The sequence below is a fragment of the Herpailurus yagouaroundi genome, unplaced genomic scaffold (genome assembly GCF_014898765.1).
Source record: "Herpailurus yagouaroundi ecotype Mexico unplaced genomic scaffold, PumYag 77, whole genome shotgun sequence".
NCBI lineage: Eukaryota > Metazoa > Chordata > Mammalia > Carnivora > Felidae > Herpailurus > Herpailurus yagouaroundi.
Genome location: NW_024412388.1, coordinates 40,629,225 through 40,652,738, shown reverse-complemented (window position 1 = coordinate 40,652,738; position 23,514 = coordinate 40,629,225). Strand labels below are relative to the sequence as shown.

The window sequence follows — 23,514 nt, the reverse complement described above, 5'->3', positions numbered from 1 at the left end:
ATGTTTATCATATAGTTACAGATTAGCAAAGAAAGAATAATAAAGGCCAGAACTGTGTAGCACACCCAAATTGTCTTCCCACCTCCACCAGTCTGGCACAGTTATACCTGAGGCTGCCAGTATAGATTATTCATACATAATGGTGACAGATTTTTATTTTCTGGAGTGTTAACAGTGCTTCTTAAAATTGTCATAAACAAATAGAACCATGACTTATATTTCTTGTCTTAGGTGGTTAATTTCATTTACTCTTCATAGTTCTGATACATTTCTAACATTTTGGTTAATGTTGCTCTGAATTCTCCCAGTGTCTAAATTCTGTATATTTCTGAGTCCTAAGTGAAATCACAGATATTTTGAAGGAATCTGGGGATAACAATTAAAATTCTGTAGTTTTCAGTCAGTATCTTCTGAATTTTGACTGAAACCATATTTCTATTCTTACACAACATTCATGAGTATAAACAGTATTTTATATTTCTGTTCTTCTAAAACAGCTGTTTCACTTGGATTTGAACCAGAGCATTTGAGTATACATTTTAGTATTATATTTGGAATTTGATATAATTGAAAAATTTGGTTCTCTTGGAGGAAATACATATGTAGACAATAGCCTATGACTTCTAGAAAATTCTTATGTATGCAAAGTGTTTAGAATTGAAGTTTAAAAACACCTTGGTAGAGAAGGAGTTAACAGGTTAGCTCCCCTTGGTTGTTCTCAGCATGCTCTCTTGCCTTTAGGAGCTGAAGAGATGATAACATTGGGCCCGGACATGCCTGTGTGGAGGTTATGGTACTCCTGGGGTTTTTGCAGCTAGCTGTAAAGCAAGCTAGAACATGTTCATCTCAGAGTTCCTTGTTTTTCTTTCAACCCTTTCAGTGCCCTGCAGGAGTCATTAAATCAAAACTTCATGCTGATCATCACCCACCGAGAAGTCCAGCGGGAGTACAACCTGAACTTCTCAGGAAGCAGTACTATTCAAGAGGTGAGTTATGTCTCGCAGCTAAGGAATAAAGGTAGCTCATTATAGCTAATGTTGACCCTGTTAAAGAGGGCTTATCTGTTCTAGTTGGAAACTCTCTTTATGTTTCATTATTGGGTTCTTAATTTTAATTAACTGGAGCATCAATGATTACTGTAGATATATTAAATGACTTGACCTAGAAAGATAGATGTTATAAATGAGAGCTCTTGATAACTCTTAAAATAGTCAACTTAAAACCTTGCTTAGAAATAACTCATTGTTATTACATAATGCATTTTATGGTTTTATAGTAATGATTTAAAATATTAATTTGGAAATTGTGGACAACATGCATTTTCAAACATGCTTATACTTTATTTGAAAGGTTGCTTTCAAATACATTATTTACAACATGGCTTTTTCCAAAAGGAATTTGAGAAAGCTTTGCTTAAGTAGCCTCAATCCGAACGTTGGACAGTATTCGTGAAATGCTGTTGGAGACTGTCAGTCATTTAGCTCAGAATATCTGAGAAGAGTCTATTTATAGTGTAAATATTTTCTTCAATGTGGCCAACCAGGGCCACTGTTTCAAAAAAGAACCGCCCCCAAGAGAGAAAAGGTACCTTCTTGCCTGTGGCCCCACCCACTTAAAAGCCAGTAATTTATCTCCGTGGGGGGAAAAATATTCAAGGGTTTGACAGGACTTGTGTTTAGAAACATTGAAATGACAGTTATAACACATTACCTCTTGTTAGTTGTTAAGACAACAATCATTTGTCTACTAATATTTTTATAAAGAGAATTATGTTTAATCTTGGATTATTTCATAATTTTTTTCTTGGACTACATTGGTTAAAATAATTACTAATCTCATAATGAAAGAATGAGTTGTTTTCACCTAGTCATTTTTCAGACATATATGAATTGTTTTAGCAATGGTTAGACTATTAATGGTTTCCATTTTTGATGTTTTGCCAATGAATTTCAACTTCTGAATTTGCCATAAATAAATCACTGTTTGAAGTTTATTTTCTTTATCACTTGAATAGTTGGTTGACTAGTAAATTTTTCTCCGCCCATACTTTGAATCATAAGCTTGAATTTGATTTTTTCCCCAGGGTTTAAACATATTAACTGCCATTTCATTCTTAACATCTACAATGGGTGTTCTAGTTTCTAAATTGAAAGTTTTAATTCCTTGGAGAATCATTGTTGCTTTTACATTAAAAATAATGTTTAACTATGGCTATATTGCAGAGTTTATTCTGGTAACTTTATGGTGGTAAAATTTAAGTTATATATTGGATGTAATTAAATAAGGAAATTTAGTTTCCAACAAGTAACTCCATTTTAATCAAGAAAAGCAAAAATAATATGAAGTAAATTTCATTCTGATTTACTTTTTTAAATTGAAGACTAGTATAATGCATGATGGATAAATATACACTTCTTTATTTTCCTTTCTGACTGAAATTTTTATAGCCAAAATTTTAACTTTTTTTTTTTAAAACATTTCCAGTTTCTATAGTTTGAGTGTGTTTCAATTTTCTCCCACAAGAGGGCAGAAAGGACTATTAAACTGATAGTCTAAAAATGCCATTCAGTGTTTTCAAATTAGCTTCTCTTATATTAACAAAAAGGAGCATAATGGCCAAGTTATTGTTTGATTTACAGATAATTGGCATATTGCAAGGAGGAGACTTAATTTCACCCTTTTAAATTAAACAGGGAGATTTAAAAAGACATAAAATATTCATTAATGTTCGGTGATTATAAAGTAGTGGCATATATTTATTTTGCCTTTATTACTGTTTCGATGGGAAAATACTGCAAATATTTCCGAAATCGAGTTGGCCATACTGACAAGTTGAAATGTTTAAGCAGCGTTAATGCAATCTGCTCACACCTGATATCCTATGCAGAATGATTCAAAATGACTACATCAATTATTAAAAGAAATATTTAAAATTCTGTAAATGTGCCATTGTGCGCCACAGTTGGCTGAAACTGTTCTCCATTGCCTGCAATTTAGATTATCAAATATATTTTAAGCCTCAAGGACTTGAAAACAGTAAACCTTTTCATACCATTTTCTAAATGAAAAATGTCCTAGAAATATTTTTGCAAAGACAGATATTCTTAACGTATTTCTTTGTAAGAGTTTGGTTTCCTCTTTTTCTTTTTTTAAGTTTATTTAAAATAAGATTTTGAAATGCTAGGTGCCAGGACAAAATAAATGAAGTTTCTAATATCAGTTGCCTTTTATGAGTAGACAGGTACATGTAGGCTCTTTTATTCTGTACAACTTAGAAAATGAATATGGATAACACTCTCTAGTCCTGGGATCACACTCTGTAGGTCTAGTTCTAAGACTTTTCTTCTTCAACTTGTGGAATACTTGGGGGGCAGGGAGGTAGTTGGGAAAGAATAGATGCTTTTATGCTACAGCCATGCAACCCAGAGTGACACTTAAATATGTGGCTTTTTTTGTTGTATGATTAAAAGTCAGTTTGCAACACAATAAAAATATAATGTCAGTATGATTTTGTAGTACTAGAAATGTTAGAATTTTTGTAGTACTAGAAATGTTAGAATTTTTGCTATGAATGTAGAAGCTTAGTGATGCCATACATCCTAAATTATAAATTAATTTCTGTCATCAGTTTCTTTTCAGTGTTAATACTTCCTAGAATGAATTTTGACCAATATGTGAGGGAAAGGAAGAAAAAACCACCTGATTTTTTTTCCAGTGTAGGAGTATTTTATTTTTGCTATAGGTGGGGGAAAAAAAGCCCATTTTTTTGATATTTTTAAATTTTGAAAGCCTTGCATATACAAGAGAAAGCTTTTGTAATATTTTTGTCCCAGAGAGAAATTTCTATTAAATGAAATAGGGTTGAAAAGGTCCTATGAATTCAACTTTTAATTACACAAAATACATTTTTTAAAATACTGAATTAGAAAATAGAACTTAGATGTAGTTTGAATTTCAAATAAACTCTTCAGTGACCATATGTTCATGCAACTTAGTGGTGATAAACCGATAGTTGTGCAAGTGTTTGTTCATTCTGGCTCTGTGTTCTCTTGCTTCACAATGCATGACTTATGTCCTTCGGGTGCTCTAGATTTTAATTTAGGCTAGTTAGATATTGGGTTTTTTTTTTTTTTTAATCTCTTTACAAATCATTCCATTTACATTATCCTTCTACTTGAGGAAAAGACATTGATAGCATAAAACGGTCAGACTGGAAAGTTGGAAGTAGTTGTAAGCCTAAAAATCCTTTCTCTTTTTTCCATTTAACAAATTATCAGATAATATGACAGTAACTTTGTGACAGTCTTTCTTTCCACCTTTTTGGGTCCTGAAGTAGCTACTTGTCACACTTTAAAACAGTGAATTTCTTTGAAGATTCAAACAAGCTTACCTAATTTTAATGCATTTTCTTCACTGAGAATTCAGATTTTTAAACAGTTCATTATATTGATTGTAGTAATACTACTTTCTAATACTGTTAAAATCTGTGATTACAAATGCACTTGGGATTGGTTAAATTAAAGGAAAAAGATCAATTTGCCTACTGCAAATCCTAAACCCAGGTGTGGAAAAGGATATGAAGTCCCTGAAATCAAGCCAACTTTTCTTGGAAACTAATTCTTTGTTGTCCATATTACTATTGCAAAAGCTTCTATTAGGCAAAATATCCACTTTTCTTTGCAGATGTCATACAAACTTAAGGAATACACACATGACCCAGAATAACAATGATAAGAAACCTAAGTATTTTTGGTATGGAATCATGGAGTATTATCTGTTATAGCAAGAAGCATGGTGAATAGCTTTTAGAATTATTTAAATCCTCTTCCAAGTTTCACTTTACCCTAGAATTCTCACTGTTCTTATTAATGTTGATTTAGTTCTTAAGGGAAATGAAATGGAAAAATTGACAACCTATAAAGATATATCTTGCATAGAAGAGTAAAACATTTCACTACTAATACTAGTGATTGTCAAATGAAGCCAGTGGTTTGAATTAGCAATGAGAAGTGAACTAAATACATAAATCATACTAGTCCTTAAAAATAATCTTGACTAAATAATTGTGAAATCATGAGGTTAGTCTGATTCTGCAAATTTGAAACGTGTTGGGTTTTATGTCTGTTTTCCTACTTGCTACTTTCTCAACTTGCTTGACTAACGTATATTTCAAACTAGTCTCCTCTGATGCTGCAGATCATTAACAACAATTAAACATGTAGTTTTTTACAGATTGTACTAATAAGCAATTTTCTGGTATTGGGTTGACTATAACTGTTTAACTAACATGCCCTTTCTCTAAATGTTTTAAGTATAGGTGTTTTTGTTTGTTTGTTTGTTTTCTAGTGTGGAGAGGGCGGGGGTGCTGGCACAGAACTGAAGAATAGAGTAGCTGAGAATGTGCATATGCAAGAGAGTAAATTAAATTGTGTGCTTGTTTAATTAAAAGTTTAAGCGATTTATAAATTTACTTCAAAATAAATGGCATATATAAACTCAATTAGAATGAACCCATTTTAATTAGCATATATCATAGTTTGATTTTTTTAAATTTGAAATCACAAGTGACATCTTAGCAAGAATGAAAGACATAATTTCTTAAGCAACTGGGCAATGAATTCAAGCCTTTATTCAGCTTTCAGAAAAGGAGATTATGAGTTTCTTTTAAATATGCATGTATATTATTAGTTTCAAGTTGCATGTTATAATCTGTTGAAGTCATACCACTTAAAGCGAACAAATTGCTAATAATCATTTTATAAATATTGAGGTTACCTGTGATTCTTAATGAATCATCCCCGTAGGAAATAAGTTTAAGTAAAATTTACAATGCGGCCTTTTGAAACTGACAAGTCTTTTTCTCTCTTCTCTCTCCAAAAACATTTTAGAATAATCTCTATGGGAAATTAAGTATTTAAGTATTCCTTCACCTACTTTCAAGAGGATAGAAACAATGAAATTTTGTTAAGATTTAAGGACAATGCTTTAGTCCTTTGTTACTTAAGATATGTGTATCCTAACATCTTCTTAGCTGACCATGTTTCATAATCTCTGATTTGTGTGTTGGTAGTTTCGAAATGTCTGGGTTGGGAGAAATTATGTTCAGTTATCAGAAACTAATAAACATAAGACATTTTTATATGCAAGAAAAGGCAGAGAGTAAATAATTGCACTGGTGACCAATACTGTAATAATCCTGTTTTACAATATGCACTTGACAGGTTGTAATAGTGCTAATTGAAGAGACTAATTCACACTTGCTTCATTCTATTCAAAGGCAAAATCAGCAGCTTGTTTTGCTTTTGACCAGATGGTCCTCATGAACACCTACTGTGCACTTTAAGTGCTTTACTAGAATTACAAAGGCTGGGGGCTGCGTTCGACTCCAAATGATTTGAGAAGAGAGAGAGAGACGGAGAGAGAGAGGGGGAAAAAAAACCCTCTGTGCTCAATGGATTTGGTGCAAGTAAATTAATTCTAGTGGACCCATTACACACTGAGCCCCCTTTTCAAAGCTCTGAGCCTCCTCGCTTGCTCTGTAGCAATGAGAAAGAGAAAGAGAAAGGCAGATTACTGCAAACAGAAATAAAAAAAAGGGCTATGAAAGGGAGAAAAGAGGCCTTGAAGCCTTTCATATCATTTGAGTTTTTCAAGTGCGTTATTTTTGGGGAGGGTGGATATATGAAAAGCCAATTGGAGTTTTTTTTGTTTTAAAGTGCGCTATTTAAGCACCATGAATATAGGCGCAAGAGCAACAGTTGACTGAGTTTACTGTGGTGAAGCTTTGTGTCCAAGGATGAATCAAATTCATTATATTCAACTCTTTGTGTTTTAACATGAATGTAGGGTTAGTTTCACAAGACTGTGTCTGTTTAGGATAATTATAATTTAATATTTTCCTTTCATAAAGTTATCACTGTAGATGTCTAAAATTTTAATCAAAGCAGATTTCGTACATTGACTTTGAAGCACCCTGACAGTTTAAAATTCAAAGGAAAGCTTTTTTAGTTTTCAAAAGAAAAGAAAGGCTCATTCTAATGGCATTGAAGCAGAGATTATTATAACTAATTAGAAGTCACACATCTGTTAGCTTTTGGTTTGTGACTTACTTATGTATTTTTTGAGTAAAATATATACTTCAAAAATATATTGCGGTTATTGAGTGAACCCAAAGGGATAAATTGCACTTAATAGAGAACGTTTATTTGAGCCAACCGTTTTTGCAAATTTTTACATGGTCCCGTAAAAATATGTAGTATATTAAAGTCCATTAAATGTGAATTGGAATTGTAGAATTAATTATCATAAATTGGAATGCAGTTCCAAACATATTTTCACGTGGTTCTTCTTAGCATAATACGAATAATTAGCCAAAGTTATTATGACATAACAAGAAGATATAGCAAGCCCAGTTTGTGCAAATTTATAGTTATTCTTATCCTTAAAGCTATTTGTGTACAATACTTGTAATTTGGAATACTGACACTGTAAAATAATGAATTCTTCTAAGTTATGTGTGTGAAGATACAGGAGATCACATCTAGGACATGTCAATTATTTTGTATGTTTTTATACTTTTAAGTTTAATTCTCTTGTGATATATTGTCACATGTTCTACTTTTATTTGATGGCATACTGACATTATAATTCAAGTTCATTTTAATTATAGTTATTAGCAAAGAATACAACAAAATCATGCCAGTAATATGTAACTTAATGATAATTGTAAATAATTCATAGAGAAGATTATTTCTTAAGTTTGGCCTGTCTCTTTAAATGAATGTTTAGCATTTATACTTTAAAAGGCATAGGCACCAATAACGCTTTATATATCAATATGTCTTAATTACATTCTTAGGAAATAAAATGTAGAAATGTAAAAACAACCACAAAAACATTTTAATTTTTATTTTTCAAAGACTTTTAATAGAGGGTAACATGCTTTCTTTGATATTTAAAATAAAATTTGATTTATTTCCTATTAATGTCATTACTTTGGGACTTTGTTCATTGAAATATAAGTTTTGAGATGGGGAAGAATATAAGGGGAGTCCTCAAACCTTCAACCAACAAAACATAATGAAATTTATAAGCAATGAGGTGTAAATAAATTGATATCCTTAGGGAGATAAGGATTTCTAGAAAAAATATGAATGACTGGGAAACGCTTACTGAAAAAAAAAAATTTTTTTTTTTTTTTTTTTTTTTTCAGTTTAAATTGAAGGTAAGACTACTGGATTCTCTTTCTTGTAGGTACCATACAAAGCTATCTTTAAATCTAGGACTTCAATTAGCAGACGTGGATTGACCATGCAATCACTTACTTTAGGTGGGGCTGATTCTTTGATTTCATAGGCATAGTAGTTTGAGCCTTTCTCTTCATGAAGAAGAGTTTATTTCAGCATTAAAATATTAACCCCTAGATTCCTGATGCCAGAGACAAGCTTCTGTCCTATAAGGGAAGGGAAAAAGAGAAAGAAACCTTTTTCTAAGGTCTGGAAGAGGCTGCAATTTTTAACAGACCTTGGTAGGTACTGGGTTACTTAAGCTGAGAAATATTTTAACATTTAAGTATCCTCCAGCCATTAAATAAGAATAATAACTTCCTCATTCTTCTCCCTACCCAACCCAGCAAAAAAAAAAAAAAAAAAAAAAAAAAAAGAGAGAGAGGGAGAGAGAGACAGAAGTAAATCAGAGGTTGGGTAAGTGAATGTAAAGTGCTCATAAACATAACCTAGATCAAGTCAAGGTATATTAAGGCCTACATGTTGAAAATTAATTTACATGTTTATCCTTATATACCAAAGATTATTTGGCCATAAACCCCTTACAACATCTGTTTATGGTCATTTTTCTTTTGTCTAATGTGTCTTGTATATGACTTAATACTACCTAGTCAAGGAGTTCTTCTTCAGACATATTTAGTATGGAAAATAAAACTTAAACAAAAATCCTATAGCTCAGTTTAGAGCTATATTAACCTTATTATAACCCTCAATATGTTCCTTTTTTAAAGCATATTTTTAAAAGAAAAAAGACTTTAAAAGCTTGTAGCAAACATTTTTTATAAATGACAAAATGTATTCCTTGCTTTGTGGTCATTGCGTGACCAGACAGTAGAGTACTGGATTGTTTTAAGGTTTTTACAGCTGCAAGGCAAAAGCATCTGCTCATTGCAAAGCCGGCATTGTTTAATTTTGACACTGACTTTTCCATGCGTCTTTACCAAGCACTGGATTAGATGCCACTAAGATGAAATTTGTTTTAAGTTGCTCCCAAAGTGCAGCTGTCCCCATATACGGCCTAGTAGCTTAACCAAAACAGACAGACATAGGATCAATCAGAATCTTTGTACAGGGTCACCTTACTAGCCTAGAGAGGCTCAGAAAAAGAATGTTAATGATATTTATTGTGAAGAACTGCAAAATTAGTTTCCAAGCTGATTTAGTGTATGTAGAAGTATACCCTTCCTCATTTTAGGGCAATAGGACCATTATTAAATATTTAGATCTTAAGGTGGGCTATAATGGTCCAATATTAAGGTGCCTATATAACACCAGGCATTATTCTTCCACAACGGATTGCAAGAAAAATGATCAGTTTATTGGTCACTAAAGTAGTAATTGACTGAAAATAAAACTCAATCTAAAATGGCTCTGCTAAAATCTTGAGAAGTGGACATTTTTATAGAATGATAATTTTTCTTTAATGTTTCAAGTGAATGAAAAATGAAAGAGCACCTCACTTCCCGGGTTTCCTGGGATTGTGTGAATTTCTACCCAGCTGGTCCAAATTGATTGATACAGGGCCAAATATTTGTCTGCCTACATTTCAAAGTCTATAATTTGCTAATGAATTGTGGTAATAATCTTTCATCATACATGAAAGATTTAGCCAAACAATTTGCTAAGTATGTATTTTGATCATAAAATTTTTGGACTTACACCAAGCTTTACATCTATTTTACAGCTTATGCATGGGGGGTGGAGGGAGAGCAGGGGGAGAAATAATACTGAACATGAATACTTGATGGAAAGGGATGAAGGAAATAAGGGAAGAAGGTACTTTGGAAAACAGTAATGCTGGGAAAGTCCTATGCGTAACAGTGGAAAACAAATTGGATTTGCACTTAAGAGTACAAAATAGGATTTTTAAAATGCCACCAGTTTCAGCCTGTGGTCTCCAGAGGTATGGTATCCATGCAGATGAAGTCAAGGAAGGAATCTTTTCCTTTTTGGCTATAGCTATTCCACACATTGATTATGGATAATTTCCTAAAACCTTTATGTTAGAAAAGCCAAATCCCCACAAATTGAGTGTAATTGAAGGCATAAGAATAAAAGCCAGAGGTTTGTTGGGATTGATTTAGAGACTTAAAAAAACAAAACAAAACAAAAAAACACAGTGAAGAAATAAATGTGATTTGGCCAATTCCAGAAGGTGAGAGAGGAATCTCCCAGGTTAAGCTTTAGAAATGACAATGGGCATCCAAGAAAATATTTTTTTCCTCTAAAACAAAGACTGTACAAAAGACAGTGATGCTCATATTTGTGTGGGGGGCACATATTTAGGATTAAATAACCCCCATTTGGTAAAGTATAAGTCTTATTGATGTATTTTTGGAGAGCATCATAAGATACACTCCAGAGAGAGTCCAGGATTAGCCAATGGAGTGAGAGAACAAGAAAAGGTTCTAAATAAGACTGTATCATGTATATGTAATTTCTCTTTCATTGTTAGAGATCAAGGTGCTATGACTTATTTGATTGATACAGACTGAATTGTTTTCAAGTTGTCCATGAAGACAAAATTTAATAATATTGATAAAGTTTTCCTTGCTTTGCAAGTAGGTAGTTAAAATTTAAAAAGCAGATAGCTAGAAAGAGAGAAACCATATTGTAAGAGACTGAACCTTCCATTTTACAGATTTTAAAGATAAGCAGCTCTAGAGTTTTTACATACCTGCTGGACCTCTCTCGAATATGTCATCTTTCTGGAGCATTAATTTCTATCCATTTATGTAATCTTCTTTTCTCTGATAGAGCTAAATCTGTTCTAAATGTTAGTACAGTGAAGATCTATCCAAAGTGGAAATTCCTAATGTATATAGGAAAGTTAAAGATTTATATATCAAGCTACAGCTTTATTTCAGAGTAATTGAAATCAGTTGACTTTCTCAGCCTCTTTCCTTCTGTTTTGTGATTTTTTTTCCTATTTCATTGATTTAATACTTGTCATAATTCTTTTGTAAGTATATTGTTACCATGTTATGGTAGTGACATTAATGTTGAAGAGATCCTATAATCATTACAAAGGAAAAAAACAAATCATATTTAAATAAACTCAGTTATAAGTGAGATAGTGACATTCCTGATTCTCTTGTTAATAATTTTATAAAAATTACATTTCAAAAATATTTAAGTTATAGATTATATATGTTAAGTTCAAAATATGCTGTTGCCATTTGTTTCTAGTGCTTTTGGTATTCTGTTATCAAAAGCAGTATACATTTATTTACATGCCTGCCTTTGCCTGATGAAAATGTGAAGTATTTCCTGCTAAGAGGTATATTGTAATGTCTAATTATTATTATTATTATTATTATTATTATTATTATTATAATAGAATATCAGTTTGGGGTGCCTGGGTAGCATCCGATTCTTGATTTCAGCTCAGGTCATGGTCTCACAGTTTCTGGGTTTGAGCCCATATCAGACTCTGTGCTGATAGTGTGGAGCCTGCTTGAGATTCTTTACCTCTCTCTTTGCCCCTTCCCTGTGCCCTGTGCACACGCTCTCTCCCAAATTAATAAATTAAAAAACAAAAGAATATTAGTTCATTTCTGTTGAATTGGGAAATACTTCCCTACCCTTCTCATTGTAAAGAAGGGAATTTTTATGGGGCGCCTGGGTGGCGCAGTCGGATAAGCGTCCGACTTCAGCCAGGTCACGATCTCGCGGTCCGTGAGTTCGAGCCCCGCGTCAGGCTCTGGGCTGATGGCTCGGAGCCTGGAGCCTGTTTCCGATTCTGTGTCTCCCTCTCTCTCTGCCCCTCCCCCGTTCATGCTCTGTCTCTCTCTGTCCCAAAAATAAATAAACGTTGAAAAAAAAAATTTTTTTTAAAAAGAAGGGAATTTTAATAAGGTATTTTTAAAGCAAGGCTGCTGTTTTTTTATGGATAAAATTTTTGTTGCTGATAACAGGTATGTACATGGATCACTTTGCTTGGAATTGTGAATTTCAGAAATATAATAAAATGTCTTAAAAGTTGTAATTTCTATTGGTAATTGGAATTTCAAATATTGTAGCCAGTTTTTGTATATAATGACTGGAGCAACATGTAAAGCATGACTCTAAAAGTGATTGATACATTAACATGCATACATTTCATCAATTTAAATGAATGTTGATGCCTTCAAATTAAACATCTGTGTTATTGATATACATATCCTCTGTTTCTCAAAAGTTTTTTTAGATTTCCAGGAACTAGTTTAAGAGACTATGATGTGGTTTTTTTTTTTTTTTTACTTTTTTTTTGAATGGCCTCACTTACGGCCAGTCTTTCTTCTATGATGGGGAGAAATTGATTTGTTGCAACTGCCAAAAGTAATTGGAAACAAAATGTTGTGAGGCAGGTGGTATTCAATCTGGGTGGTCAAATTTTTGGTTATTCTCTCTTTCCTGAGCTTCTTGTCTCCTTGTGAATATATATTCTGTTTTAGCATTTATCACACTCGTTTGCAGTTATTTATTATTTTTTCCCTGTTAGACTAAGAACAGGAAAACTATCAAATTCATCTCTTTATTTGTGGACCTTCCACTGAATTTGTTACAGAGTCTGTATGCTTAATGAATGACTGAATTTAAAGAGAGCAATCTGTAACTCAGTGAGCTTGTTTGCACCTGAAGGCATTTGCAAAAATGAAGTCATTCAAGTAATGTTTCTGGTATTTCAAGCATTTCTTTTTTTTTTTTTTTAATTTTTTTTTAAACGTTTATTTATTTTTGAGACAGAGAGAGACAGAGCATGAACAGGGGAGGGGCAGAGAGAGAGGGAGACACAGAATGTGAAACAGGCTCCAGGCTCAGCTGTCAGCAGAGAGCCCGACGTGGGGCTCGAATTCACGGACTGTGAGATCATGACCTGAGCCGAAGTCAGACTCTTAACCTACCGAGCCACCCAGGCACCCCTCAAGCATTTCAAGAATTAATATTGACATAAATAGGTGCTTCCTTAAGAGGGTTATTATGAGAGGATCTCTGATTTGGCTATATAAATTCTCACTTACTTGTTAAAAATGAGACCGAGAATAGATAGTTTGCACAAAAAGTGCAAAATAAAATTCTAACAATAACATAGATTTATATCATCCTTAATTTGTAATACCTGCCAGGTCATTTCTTGGTGGTTTCTCTGTATATGAGGTTATACCTGGTTTTTAAAAACTTTTCTGAGTCTAGGGAATGCAGCGAAACAGATTTTAATAAAACTAACAGTATTTCTCAATTGGCAATTAAGTAGTTTGTGATAGTGGAAAGATCATTACACTAAGGTATAGGGAAATCTGAGTTCTAATCTTCCTGCTACTAACCAGCTGCGTGCTCATCTAGCCCTGAGTAGCTTGGTATTTATTTTTCCTTTGTTTGACTTTTTCTTTTTTTTTTTTTTTAATTTTTTTTTCAACATTTATTTATTTTTGGGACAGAGAGAGACAGAGCATGAACGGGGGAGGGGCAGAGAGAGAGGGAGACACAGAACTGGAAACAGGCTCCAGGCTCTGAGCCATCAGCCCAGAGCCCGACGCGGGGCTCGAACTCACGGACTGCGAGATCGTGACCTGGCTGAAGTCGGATGCTTAACCGACTGCGCCACCCAGGCGCCCCGACTTTTTCATAATATAGAGCAGCAGAAACTCAAAGTTTTTGCTAGTGAAAATATAAAATGTCTTGGAACTTTAGGCATAAAGTCCCTTTGTCCCATTGAACCTGGTGTATACTTGTATTGCAGCACTTCTATCCTTTTGTTTTGTGTTTTTCCTTCTCATGGTAGGCTTCTTGAAGGTAGGATCTCAGTCATTTAATCTTCATATTTATAGTACTAAATGTAGTATCTAGCACCTTATAAATGATTATTGAATGAGCACACATTTACATGAGTCACCATTCAGTGGTTGGAAAGAAATTGGGAAACCTGGATTCTAATATCTGATATTTTGCATTGTAGATGTATGAATTTAGGCAAGCCATTTAACTACTGCTGTGAATCTGAGTCATTTATGAAAATTAGGAAATGGTTTCAAAGGAGTTTCCTGCTTCTAAAATTTGGTCATGATGTGTGAATTTAGAGACTTCATATATGCTTCAACTGAACCTTGTGTGTGAGGTGGGGATGGAGGAGAGAGAAAACTGGTCAATAGGTAGTCACTGTGTGTATAAACATGCGTATTTGTCACTGTGGAATGTAAATATCCCTTTAATCCTTAAGGTGTTATTTAAGAGATTCAAGGTTGAAATAGAGGCCTCTGTTGCCATGGTGTTTGAAGTTCTATAATTGAGAATTCTTTCTGAATAATAAAGAATTGTATTTTTATCTTAAAGTACAGTTTAACCTTTTTTTTTTAATGTTTATTTTGAGAGACAGAGAGACAGAGAGAGTGAGGGAGGAGCAGAGAGAGAAGAAGACAGAGAATCCTAAGTAGTCTCTGTGTTGTCAGTGCAGAACGCAATGCGGGGCTTGATCTCAAGAACCATGAGATCATGACCTGACCCCAAATCAAGAGGTGGATGCTTAACCAACTGAGCCACCCAGGTGCCCCTATCCTTGAATACATATGATGTGATGAGACTTTAAAGGTGAATTGCATAAACATAACAAGTTTTTCTAATATATAAGAAGAATTTTTAATAATTGAGATGCATAAAAGTAAATGGTATTTTAATTTAACGTCTTTAGTTTCACCTGTGGTAAGTGAATTAAAATTCTGTGAGAATATCCAGACTATAAGGATACCAACATAAGGATACACCTATAGATCAGTGGAATAGAATTAGAAGTCAAGAAATAAATCCCTTAACACTCAAGGTCAATTAATTTTCAGCAAGTTTGCCATGACAAACATGGAAAGAATAATGTTTTCAACATGTACTGGGACAACTGGATATCTACATGCAAACAAATTAAATTGGACTACTCTTTCACATCATATGTAAAAATCATTTGAATCGAAGACCTAAATATAAAAGCTAAAACTATAAAACTTTTAGAAGAAAATATAGGAATAAGTCTTTGTGACCTTGGGTTAGATGATGGTTTCTCTAGATATGACATCAAAAAGACAAGGAACAAAAGGAAAAATAGGTAATTGGACTTAATCAAAATTAAAAACTCTTCTGTCTCTCAAAGAGTACGATCAGTGAAGTTAAAAGAATACTCACACAGTGGAGGAACATATTTACAAATCATGTATTGATAAGAAACCTGTATAAAGAACTCTTATAATTCAACAATAAAAAGACAACCTAATTTAAAAATGGATAAAAGATTTGAATGGATATTTCTCAAGAGAAGATACGCAGTCAGTATGTACATGAAAAGTTGTTCAACATCTTTAATGATTAGGGAATTGTAAACCAAACCAGAATGAGATACCATTTCATACCACTAGGAATGGCTAGAATAAAAAAGATGACAATAACAAGTGTTGATAAGATGTTGAGAAATCAGATATTGCTTTGGAAGACAGTTTGGCAGTTCCTCAAAAAGTTAAATGAAGAGTTACCATATGACCCAGTAATTCCACTCCTAGACATATACCAAAAGTATTGAAAACATGTCCACACAAAAACGTGTGCATGAATATTGACTGCAGCATTATTCTTAATAGCCAAAACATAGAAACAGTCCAAATGTCCATCAACATATTTGATGTATGAATAAATAAAATATGGTATGTCTATAAGTGGAATATTATTCAGTCATATGAAAGGAATGCAGTACTGATATGCTGCAACACAGGTGAATCTTTAAAAAAAAAAAAATTATGCTAAGTGAAAGAAGCCTGACACGAAAGGCCACACATTATATGATTCCATTTATATGAAATGCCTAGAATGGGCAATTTATATAGGCAAAAGGTAGATTAGTAGGGCAGTGAAACTACTCTGCACCATAATGGTGGATACATGTCTTTATAAATTTATCCAAACATACAGAATGTACAACACCAAGAGTGAACCCTAATGTAAAGTACGGACTTTGGGTGATAATGGTGTGTCAATCAATGTAGATCCATCATTGGTAACAAATATACTACTTTGGTGGGGGACGTTGCTGATGGGGAAGGCATGCATTTGTTGGGGCAGAGGATATGTGAGAAATCTCTGAACCTTCTGCTGAATTTTACTATGAACCTAAAACTACTCTAAAAAAAAAAAAGTCTCTTTAAAAAATTAAAAAGTAGTTAGTGTTTGCCAGGAACACATGGCTGAGACAGAAAGGGGAATGAGTAGTAGCTGCTGATGAGTACAGGGTTATACTTGTTGTTTTGTTTTTTTGTTTTGTTTTTTACATTTCATTAATAACCCACCAGTTACACAACACAAATGCATTTAAAATATTAAATATCTTTAATATTTTATCTTTAAATATCTTTAAATAAAGTTGTACCTAATGAGAAATATAATGTAATTTAAACACAGTGATCTTCACATGTGGATTCAGAGTTTAGTAATTAGGAAAGTCAATTTAAATCTTCATGTTTATGTGTGTACAAATTTGTTTTTGTGCATATCTCTCCCTACTTAAACTCATTTTCAGAATTCTTTTTTTAAATTTTTTTAAAGTTTATTTGTTTATTTTGAGAGACACAGAGAGAGAGGGAGGAAGGGAGGGGCAGGTGGGAGGGGCAGAGAGAGAATCCTAACTATACAACTAATTCAACTAATTCAATCATAATTTTGCAAGGTAACACCACTTATGAACTGTGAGATCATGACCTGAGCTGAAACCAAGAGTCCAACACAACTGACTGACCCACCCAGGCACCCCTCATTTTCAGAATTCTAAGATAATATAACTAAGAGCATACTTGGCTTTGCAATAAATACCTGAATTTGCCACAGGTATGATTTTTCTGTGTTTTTCATTGTAAAATTTACATAACATAAAATTGACCCTTGTGACCATTTTTGAGTGTACAGTTTAGTGGAATCAGATATATTCACAGTGTTGTATAGCCATCACCACTATTCATTCCCAGAATTTTTTTCATCTTCCCAAATTGTGACTCCATACCCATTAGACAATAACTCCCCAATTCCTCTCTCCCCTCTAGCCCTGGCAACTACCATTTTACTTTCTGTCTCTATGAATTTGACTAGTCATATAAGTGGATTAGTATTTGTCCTTTTGTAACTGGCCTATTTCACTAAGCATAATGTTTTCAAGGTTCACTCATGTCATAACATTTTTCAGAATTTACTTTTTAAGGCTGAATAATATTTCATTGTATGTATATACCATATTTTGTTTATCCATTCATGATGGGACATTTGGGTTGCTTACACCTTTTGGCTATTTTGAATATTGAACTGAAGTGTACAATCACCTTATCAAGCCCATGCTTTCAATTCTTTTCAAATTATACCCACAAGTAAAGCTGGATCATATGCTAATCCTGTGTTTAAGTTTTTGAGGAACCATCATACTGGTTTCCACAGTGGCTGCAACATTTCACTTTCCCACCAGCAGTGTGTAAGGATTTCAATTTCTCCACATCCTCACCAACATTTGTTTTTTTCTGTCATTTTGATAATATCCATTTGGATGTGAAATGGTATTTCATTGTGGTTTTAGTTTGCATTTTCCTAATTGCTAGTATTGTTTGTTGAGGAAGCATCATTTCATGTGCTTATTGGTCATTGTATATCTTTATAGAAATATCCACTCAAGTCCTGTGCCCATTTAGGAGGATATTCTTTATGGAGTGATGAAAACATTCTGGAATTTGTTAGTGATGATTGTTGCACAAGTTTGTAAATGTGCTAAAAACCACTGAATCATACACTTAAAAGGAATAAAAAATAAACAAAACCAAAAAGTGGATATGGAGAACTGAGAGCTTATAAGAGAACTACAACTACAAGTTGAATAATTGTACCAAAAAGGCAAATTAAAGAATCAGGGATGATGCTACAAGGATAAATTATATAAAAACACCCAGTTTCAATTTACCAATGTTTACCAAGAATTTAAAGAACTCTTTTTGAGATAGTAACTAAATCTCTCTCTATTTAAGTTAAGCCAAGAGAAAATGGACCTTGTAATGTTGGAGGTATTTTTGGGGGGTTTGATGTTATTAAGCTTTGGAGAGTTTTATGAAGTCAAATTTTATAAGCATTTCTGTTAAATATTTATTTTTTTTTGTATGTGTCTACTTGTACTCTTTTTTTTTCCTATAATTCATTTATTTTTTATAATTTACATCTAAGTTAGTTAGCACATGGTGCAACAATGATTTCAAGAATAGATTCCTTAAGCCCCTTACCCATTTAGCCTATCCCCCTCCACAATCCCTCCAGCAACCCTCTGCCTGCTCTCTATATTTAGGAGTATCTTATGTTTTGTCCCTCTCCTTGTTTTTATATTATTTTTGCTTCCCTTCCCTTATGTTCATCTGTTTTTTATCTTGAAGTCCTTATATGAGTGAAGTCATACGATATGTCTTTCTCTGCCTAATTTCGCTTAGCATAATACCCTCTAGTTCCATCCATGTAGTTGCAAATGGCAAGATTTAATTCTTTTTGATTGCTGAGTCTTCTTTATCCATTCATCCATCGATGGACATTTGGGCTCTTTCCATACTTTGGCTATTGTTGATAGTGCTGCTATAAACATTGGGGTACATGTGTCCCTTCAAAACAGCACAGCTGTATCCCTTGGATAAATACCTAGTAGTGCAATTGCTGGTTCCTAGGGTAGTTCTATTTTTAATTTCTTGAGGAACCTCCATACTGTCTTCCAGAGTGACTGCACCAGTTTGCATTCCCACCAGTAGTGCAAAATAAATCCTCTTTCTCCACATCCTCGCCAACATCTGTTGTTGCCTGAGTTGTTAATGTTAGCCATTCTGACAGGTGTAAGGTGGTATCTCAGTGTGGCTTTGATTTGTATTTCCCTGATGATGGGTGATGTTGAGCATATTTTCATGTGTTGGTTGGCCATCTGGCTGTCTTCTTTGGAGAAGTGCCTATTCATGCCTTTTGCCCATTTCTTCACTGGATTATTTGGTTTTTGGGTGTTGAGTGTGATAAGTTCTTTATAGATTTTGGATACTAACACTTTATCTGATATGTTATTTACACATATCTTCTCCCATTCTGTCAGTTGCCTTTTAGTTTTGCTGATTCTTTCACAGCTTCACTCTGCAGAAGCTTTTTATTTTGATGAAGTCCCAATAGTTAATTTTTGCTTTGGTTTCCCTTGCTTCCGAAGATGTGTTGAGTAAGAAGTTGCTGTGGGCAAGATCAAAGAGGTTTTTACCTGCTTTCTCCTCGAGGATTTTGATGGCTTCCTGTCTTACATTTAGGTCTTTCATCCATTTTGAGCTTACTTTTGTGTATGGTATAAGAAAGTGGTCCAGGTTCATTTTTCTGCATGTTGCTGTACGTTTGCTGAAGAGACTGTCTTTATTCCATTGGTTATTCTTTCCTGCATTGTCAAAGATTAGTTGGCCATATGTTTGTGGGTCCATTTCTGGGTTCACAATTCTGTTCCATTAATCTGAGTGTCTGTTTTTGTGCCAATATTTAGTTATTTTTAAGTGTTTGTTTATTATTTTTGAGAAAGAGAGAGTGCAAACACGAGAGGGGCAAAGAGGCAAAGATAGAGGATCCCAAGTGGACTCTGTGCTGACAGCAGAGACTCCAGTGCGGGGCTTGAACTCATCAACCCTGAGATTATGACCTGAGCCAAAATCAGACACTTAACTGACTTGAACCACCCAGGCACCCCTCTGTTAAATATTTAAAAGGGGACAGATCCTTACTTTGCTTTTGACTAATTGATTGTAAGTCTATTGCACAAGTAGCATAACATCCCAAATGGATTAATACCAACTTTTCTGCACAGTGATAACATGGACACAAGTACTGTTAAAAGGTACTGATTATATCATACAGAGTTTCTTTGACTAGTGCTTTTTTGCAGAGTGCTTCCATTAGTTTGTTCTGTTAATGTGAATGTAGTAGAAGAATATTTGAGCATGGAATAAATATTTTGTATGGAGAATAAAGATATTAATTAGTGTGTTAGGAAAACATGTTCTCTGTGAGGAAATTATCATCTACCTATAATTTAGTGGAGATCCACTAAATTATAAGAAGGAGTGATTTTTTATTTCACAGTAATTTGAATGAATTTCTATGGAGATTCTTCCAGTCAGTAATATTCTAGTTGTTGATAACTACATTGAGGGGAAATGAGGAAGCTTCACATTATGTTAGTGTTTTATACTTTACAACTTCCTCTCCCCTACCTTAATGCATTTGATTCTTATAGCATCTGCTGGTGTCAGACTTGCTGCATATGGCTGTGCAAGTCGAAAATGGCACCTTCTGAAATTCTGAAATACAGTGGTCTTGGTGAGGTTGTGAATGTAAGACTCAATGAATGTAGTCACCTTTACTGCTATACAAATAGAGATATTGGGGCCCCTGGCTGGCTTAGTTGATGGAACATGTCACTCTTGACCTTGGGGTTGTGGGTTCGAGCGCCCATTGGGTGTAAAGATTACTTAAAAAAAATAAAATCTTTTAAAAATAGGTAGATAGATAGATAGATAGATAGATAGATAGATGTACTGATGAAGATTATAGGTAAGTGGTATAAGAGTCCCCAATGAAGACATTGTTTTTTCCCATTTTATGATTTTTAGTGCCTTCATTTATATCATTTACTAAACCTTTAATCCGTTAACATGGTCTATACTGAGAAGCCTCGCCTACCTCATCCTCCTCCTATCTCACTATATAGACTCTTTGCTCATCTGTAAAACTAGCAGTGGTAATATTACTTGCCACAGGTATTATTTAATTATGAGAATAAAAGTGAGATGGTATAGGTGAATATACCTTTATTAACCCTAAAATACTTTTTATAGGCGTTACTCTTTTTTCCATGTATCTCGGATTTTACTAAATGATATTACTTGTCTCTAAACATGCCTCACTGTTTTTAAGAGTTTCTTTAACTCTTCTCCTTCTGCTTGACCCCTTCTCCTCACACTGTTCAAAGATCCCTCCCCACTAAATATTTCAGGAAGACCATCCTCAGCTGATACATCCTTTAGGAAGTCTTCTGTAATCTTCTGTCCAGTTATAAATGTAGGCTCTCCTTACTTCTTGATTTTGCCCTTATATGCCACAGTGTAATATTGTGCTTCATGCACAATTTATATTCTTGTCATTGATCATTGTTCAGGTCTTTGAGGAGAGGGGAGCTATGTCCTACTGATCTTTATGTTCTCTACAGAACTGAATAGAATGCTTTAAGATTAGTTGGGGGGGTAGAGAATATAGAAGAAGAAAAAGCATATGTTGAAATGGAATTCCATTCCACTGTTCTAATCACACTTAACATATGTATCTGTTTTAGCACTTAACTGGTGTTACCTTGCAAAAATATGATTGAAGTCATTAGTTGTATAATGCTGCAGCTAACTCCCGTAAGTGCAAAAAAGCTGATTGCTAGATACCCTGGAATTTTGTGAACCTGATAAACTGTTGATAGTTTGAAATTGGCCAGAGTTGAGAGTATTTACACCATGTAAATTGGCTAACTCTACAAATTGTGGCTTTTTGTTTGGGAGAACCATTTTACCAGCCATTGCTAGTTGTGTGTCTCTAGCCCAGAGTAGATTGTGAATTCCTTCAGTTTCATTTCTGCTTCAGTGCCTAGCCTATGATAGGAATACTCTTTGTAGAATTAATGCATAAATAAGTGACTGCCTTTATCAGCTGCCTTATTCCTCTACTGTCTAATTTCCTGCTGGCAGAGACTGAATTTCAGAGTCAAGTGTATTTTTTGAGACCAAGATGAAAAATGGCCCATTGTCATGGGCTGCAGTTTTCTTTCTCCTTCAGAGTTTGACCCCCCAAAAAAAGTCTATTGGAAATCAAGACTATTAAACACAGATGTTTCAATAGCACAGTAAGGATGGCATTTCTGTCCATTATCACCTTGTTAAACTACTCCTGCTATGACTTTGCTGCCTACTAAGTTTTTGGCATCCTTGCTTAACTGACTGACTCACCTTTCAATTTCCAAGTTGGAAGCCAATAGTGTGAACCACCTCAAATTAGCTGAAAGATTTCCTTTCACATTATAAGAGGTAACTAACTGATTAATTCTCTCTAGTCATAGATGATACAAATACCGACAAATTAAAATATAATGTCTTAGACTTAAAATATTACTAAAATTGCTATATTTAAACAACTTGCATTATTTTTTCTATTAAAATTGTCAGTTTTATAAAAAATGACATTTATATAAAATGGTATTTAAAGATGTTAAGAGTCATTTGGATTTTTTTATTTTTTCTAAAACGTTTTCCATAACCATGATACATGTAAGTTTCAAAAAAAAAAAATGCTGTGCTTTCTGACCATTCCATATGCCATCTATTGCCATCTAAGCTCAAAACCATTTTTAATTTCTTTAAAATTTTGAAGTAAACACTATATTCAGATCTCAACCTTAAGTATTAAAAGAATAGAAATAGCATCTTTCTGAAGTTGTCAGTTTATGTTCTATCGATCATATTTATGTTACTTACAATACTTTAAATCCCTTTCAAAAAGGCTGAGATGAGGGCACCTGGCTGTCTCAGTCAGTAGAGTATGCGACTCTTGATCTTGGAGTCGTGAGTTCAGGCCCCACATTGGACACAGAGTTTACTTTTAAGAAGAAAAAAAGAAGGGTGAGATGTACCAGTATGTATTGAATAAGTAGCATGTTCTTTTTTGTAACCAAGGAGGTAAATAAATCCCCAACACAAATTTTTCATTTTTGAAGTTCTGTTCTCACTTTACACAATAGGTTAATTTTGTTGGTAAAATCAAGACAGACAGAAAATGACATTACACAACATGCATATTTGTTGGTTCTATTGAAAGTGCGAAAAATTTCAGACAGTTTTAATTAGGTGCAAGTGCACTCTTGTCTCTAGAGGTACATCTTTCAGGATCAGCTACTCAGTTGCATGTTGGAATTCCATCCTGTATGGAATTAGTGCACTGCAGATACTGAAGATGTTTGATTCAAGAATAATGATAATGGAGTGGTGACATTTTAATACAACCTTGCTTATTCTATGGAAAAGTTAAGAGATAGAAGCAATTCAGAAAAATGGGAGATTCCTGTTTGGGTTAAAGATTTGTAGAATGCTAGTATTTGTTTTCCATTTGTGTGTGTGTGTGTGTGTGTGTGTGTGTGTGTGTGTGTGTGTGTGTGTGT

At 33.8% G+C, this 23,514-nt stretch overlaps 1 protein-coding gene across 3 annotated transcripts in view; it reads left to right on the top strand.

The window, feature by feature from the left end:
- FAF1 (Fas associated factor 1) overlaps window positions 1–23,514 on the top strand; it is a 529,666-nt gene that overhangs the window by 259,949 nt on the left and 246,203 nt on the right. For all 3 annotated transcript variants that reach the window (XM_040470188.1, XM_040470190.1, XM_040470189.1), the window contains one exon: window positions 881–986. In XM_040470188.1, the coding sequence (XP_040326122.1) occupies window positions 881–986 (106 nt within the window). The remainder of the gene's footprint in view (window positions 1–880; window positions 987–23,514) is intronic.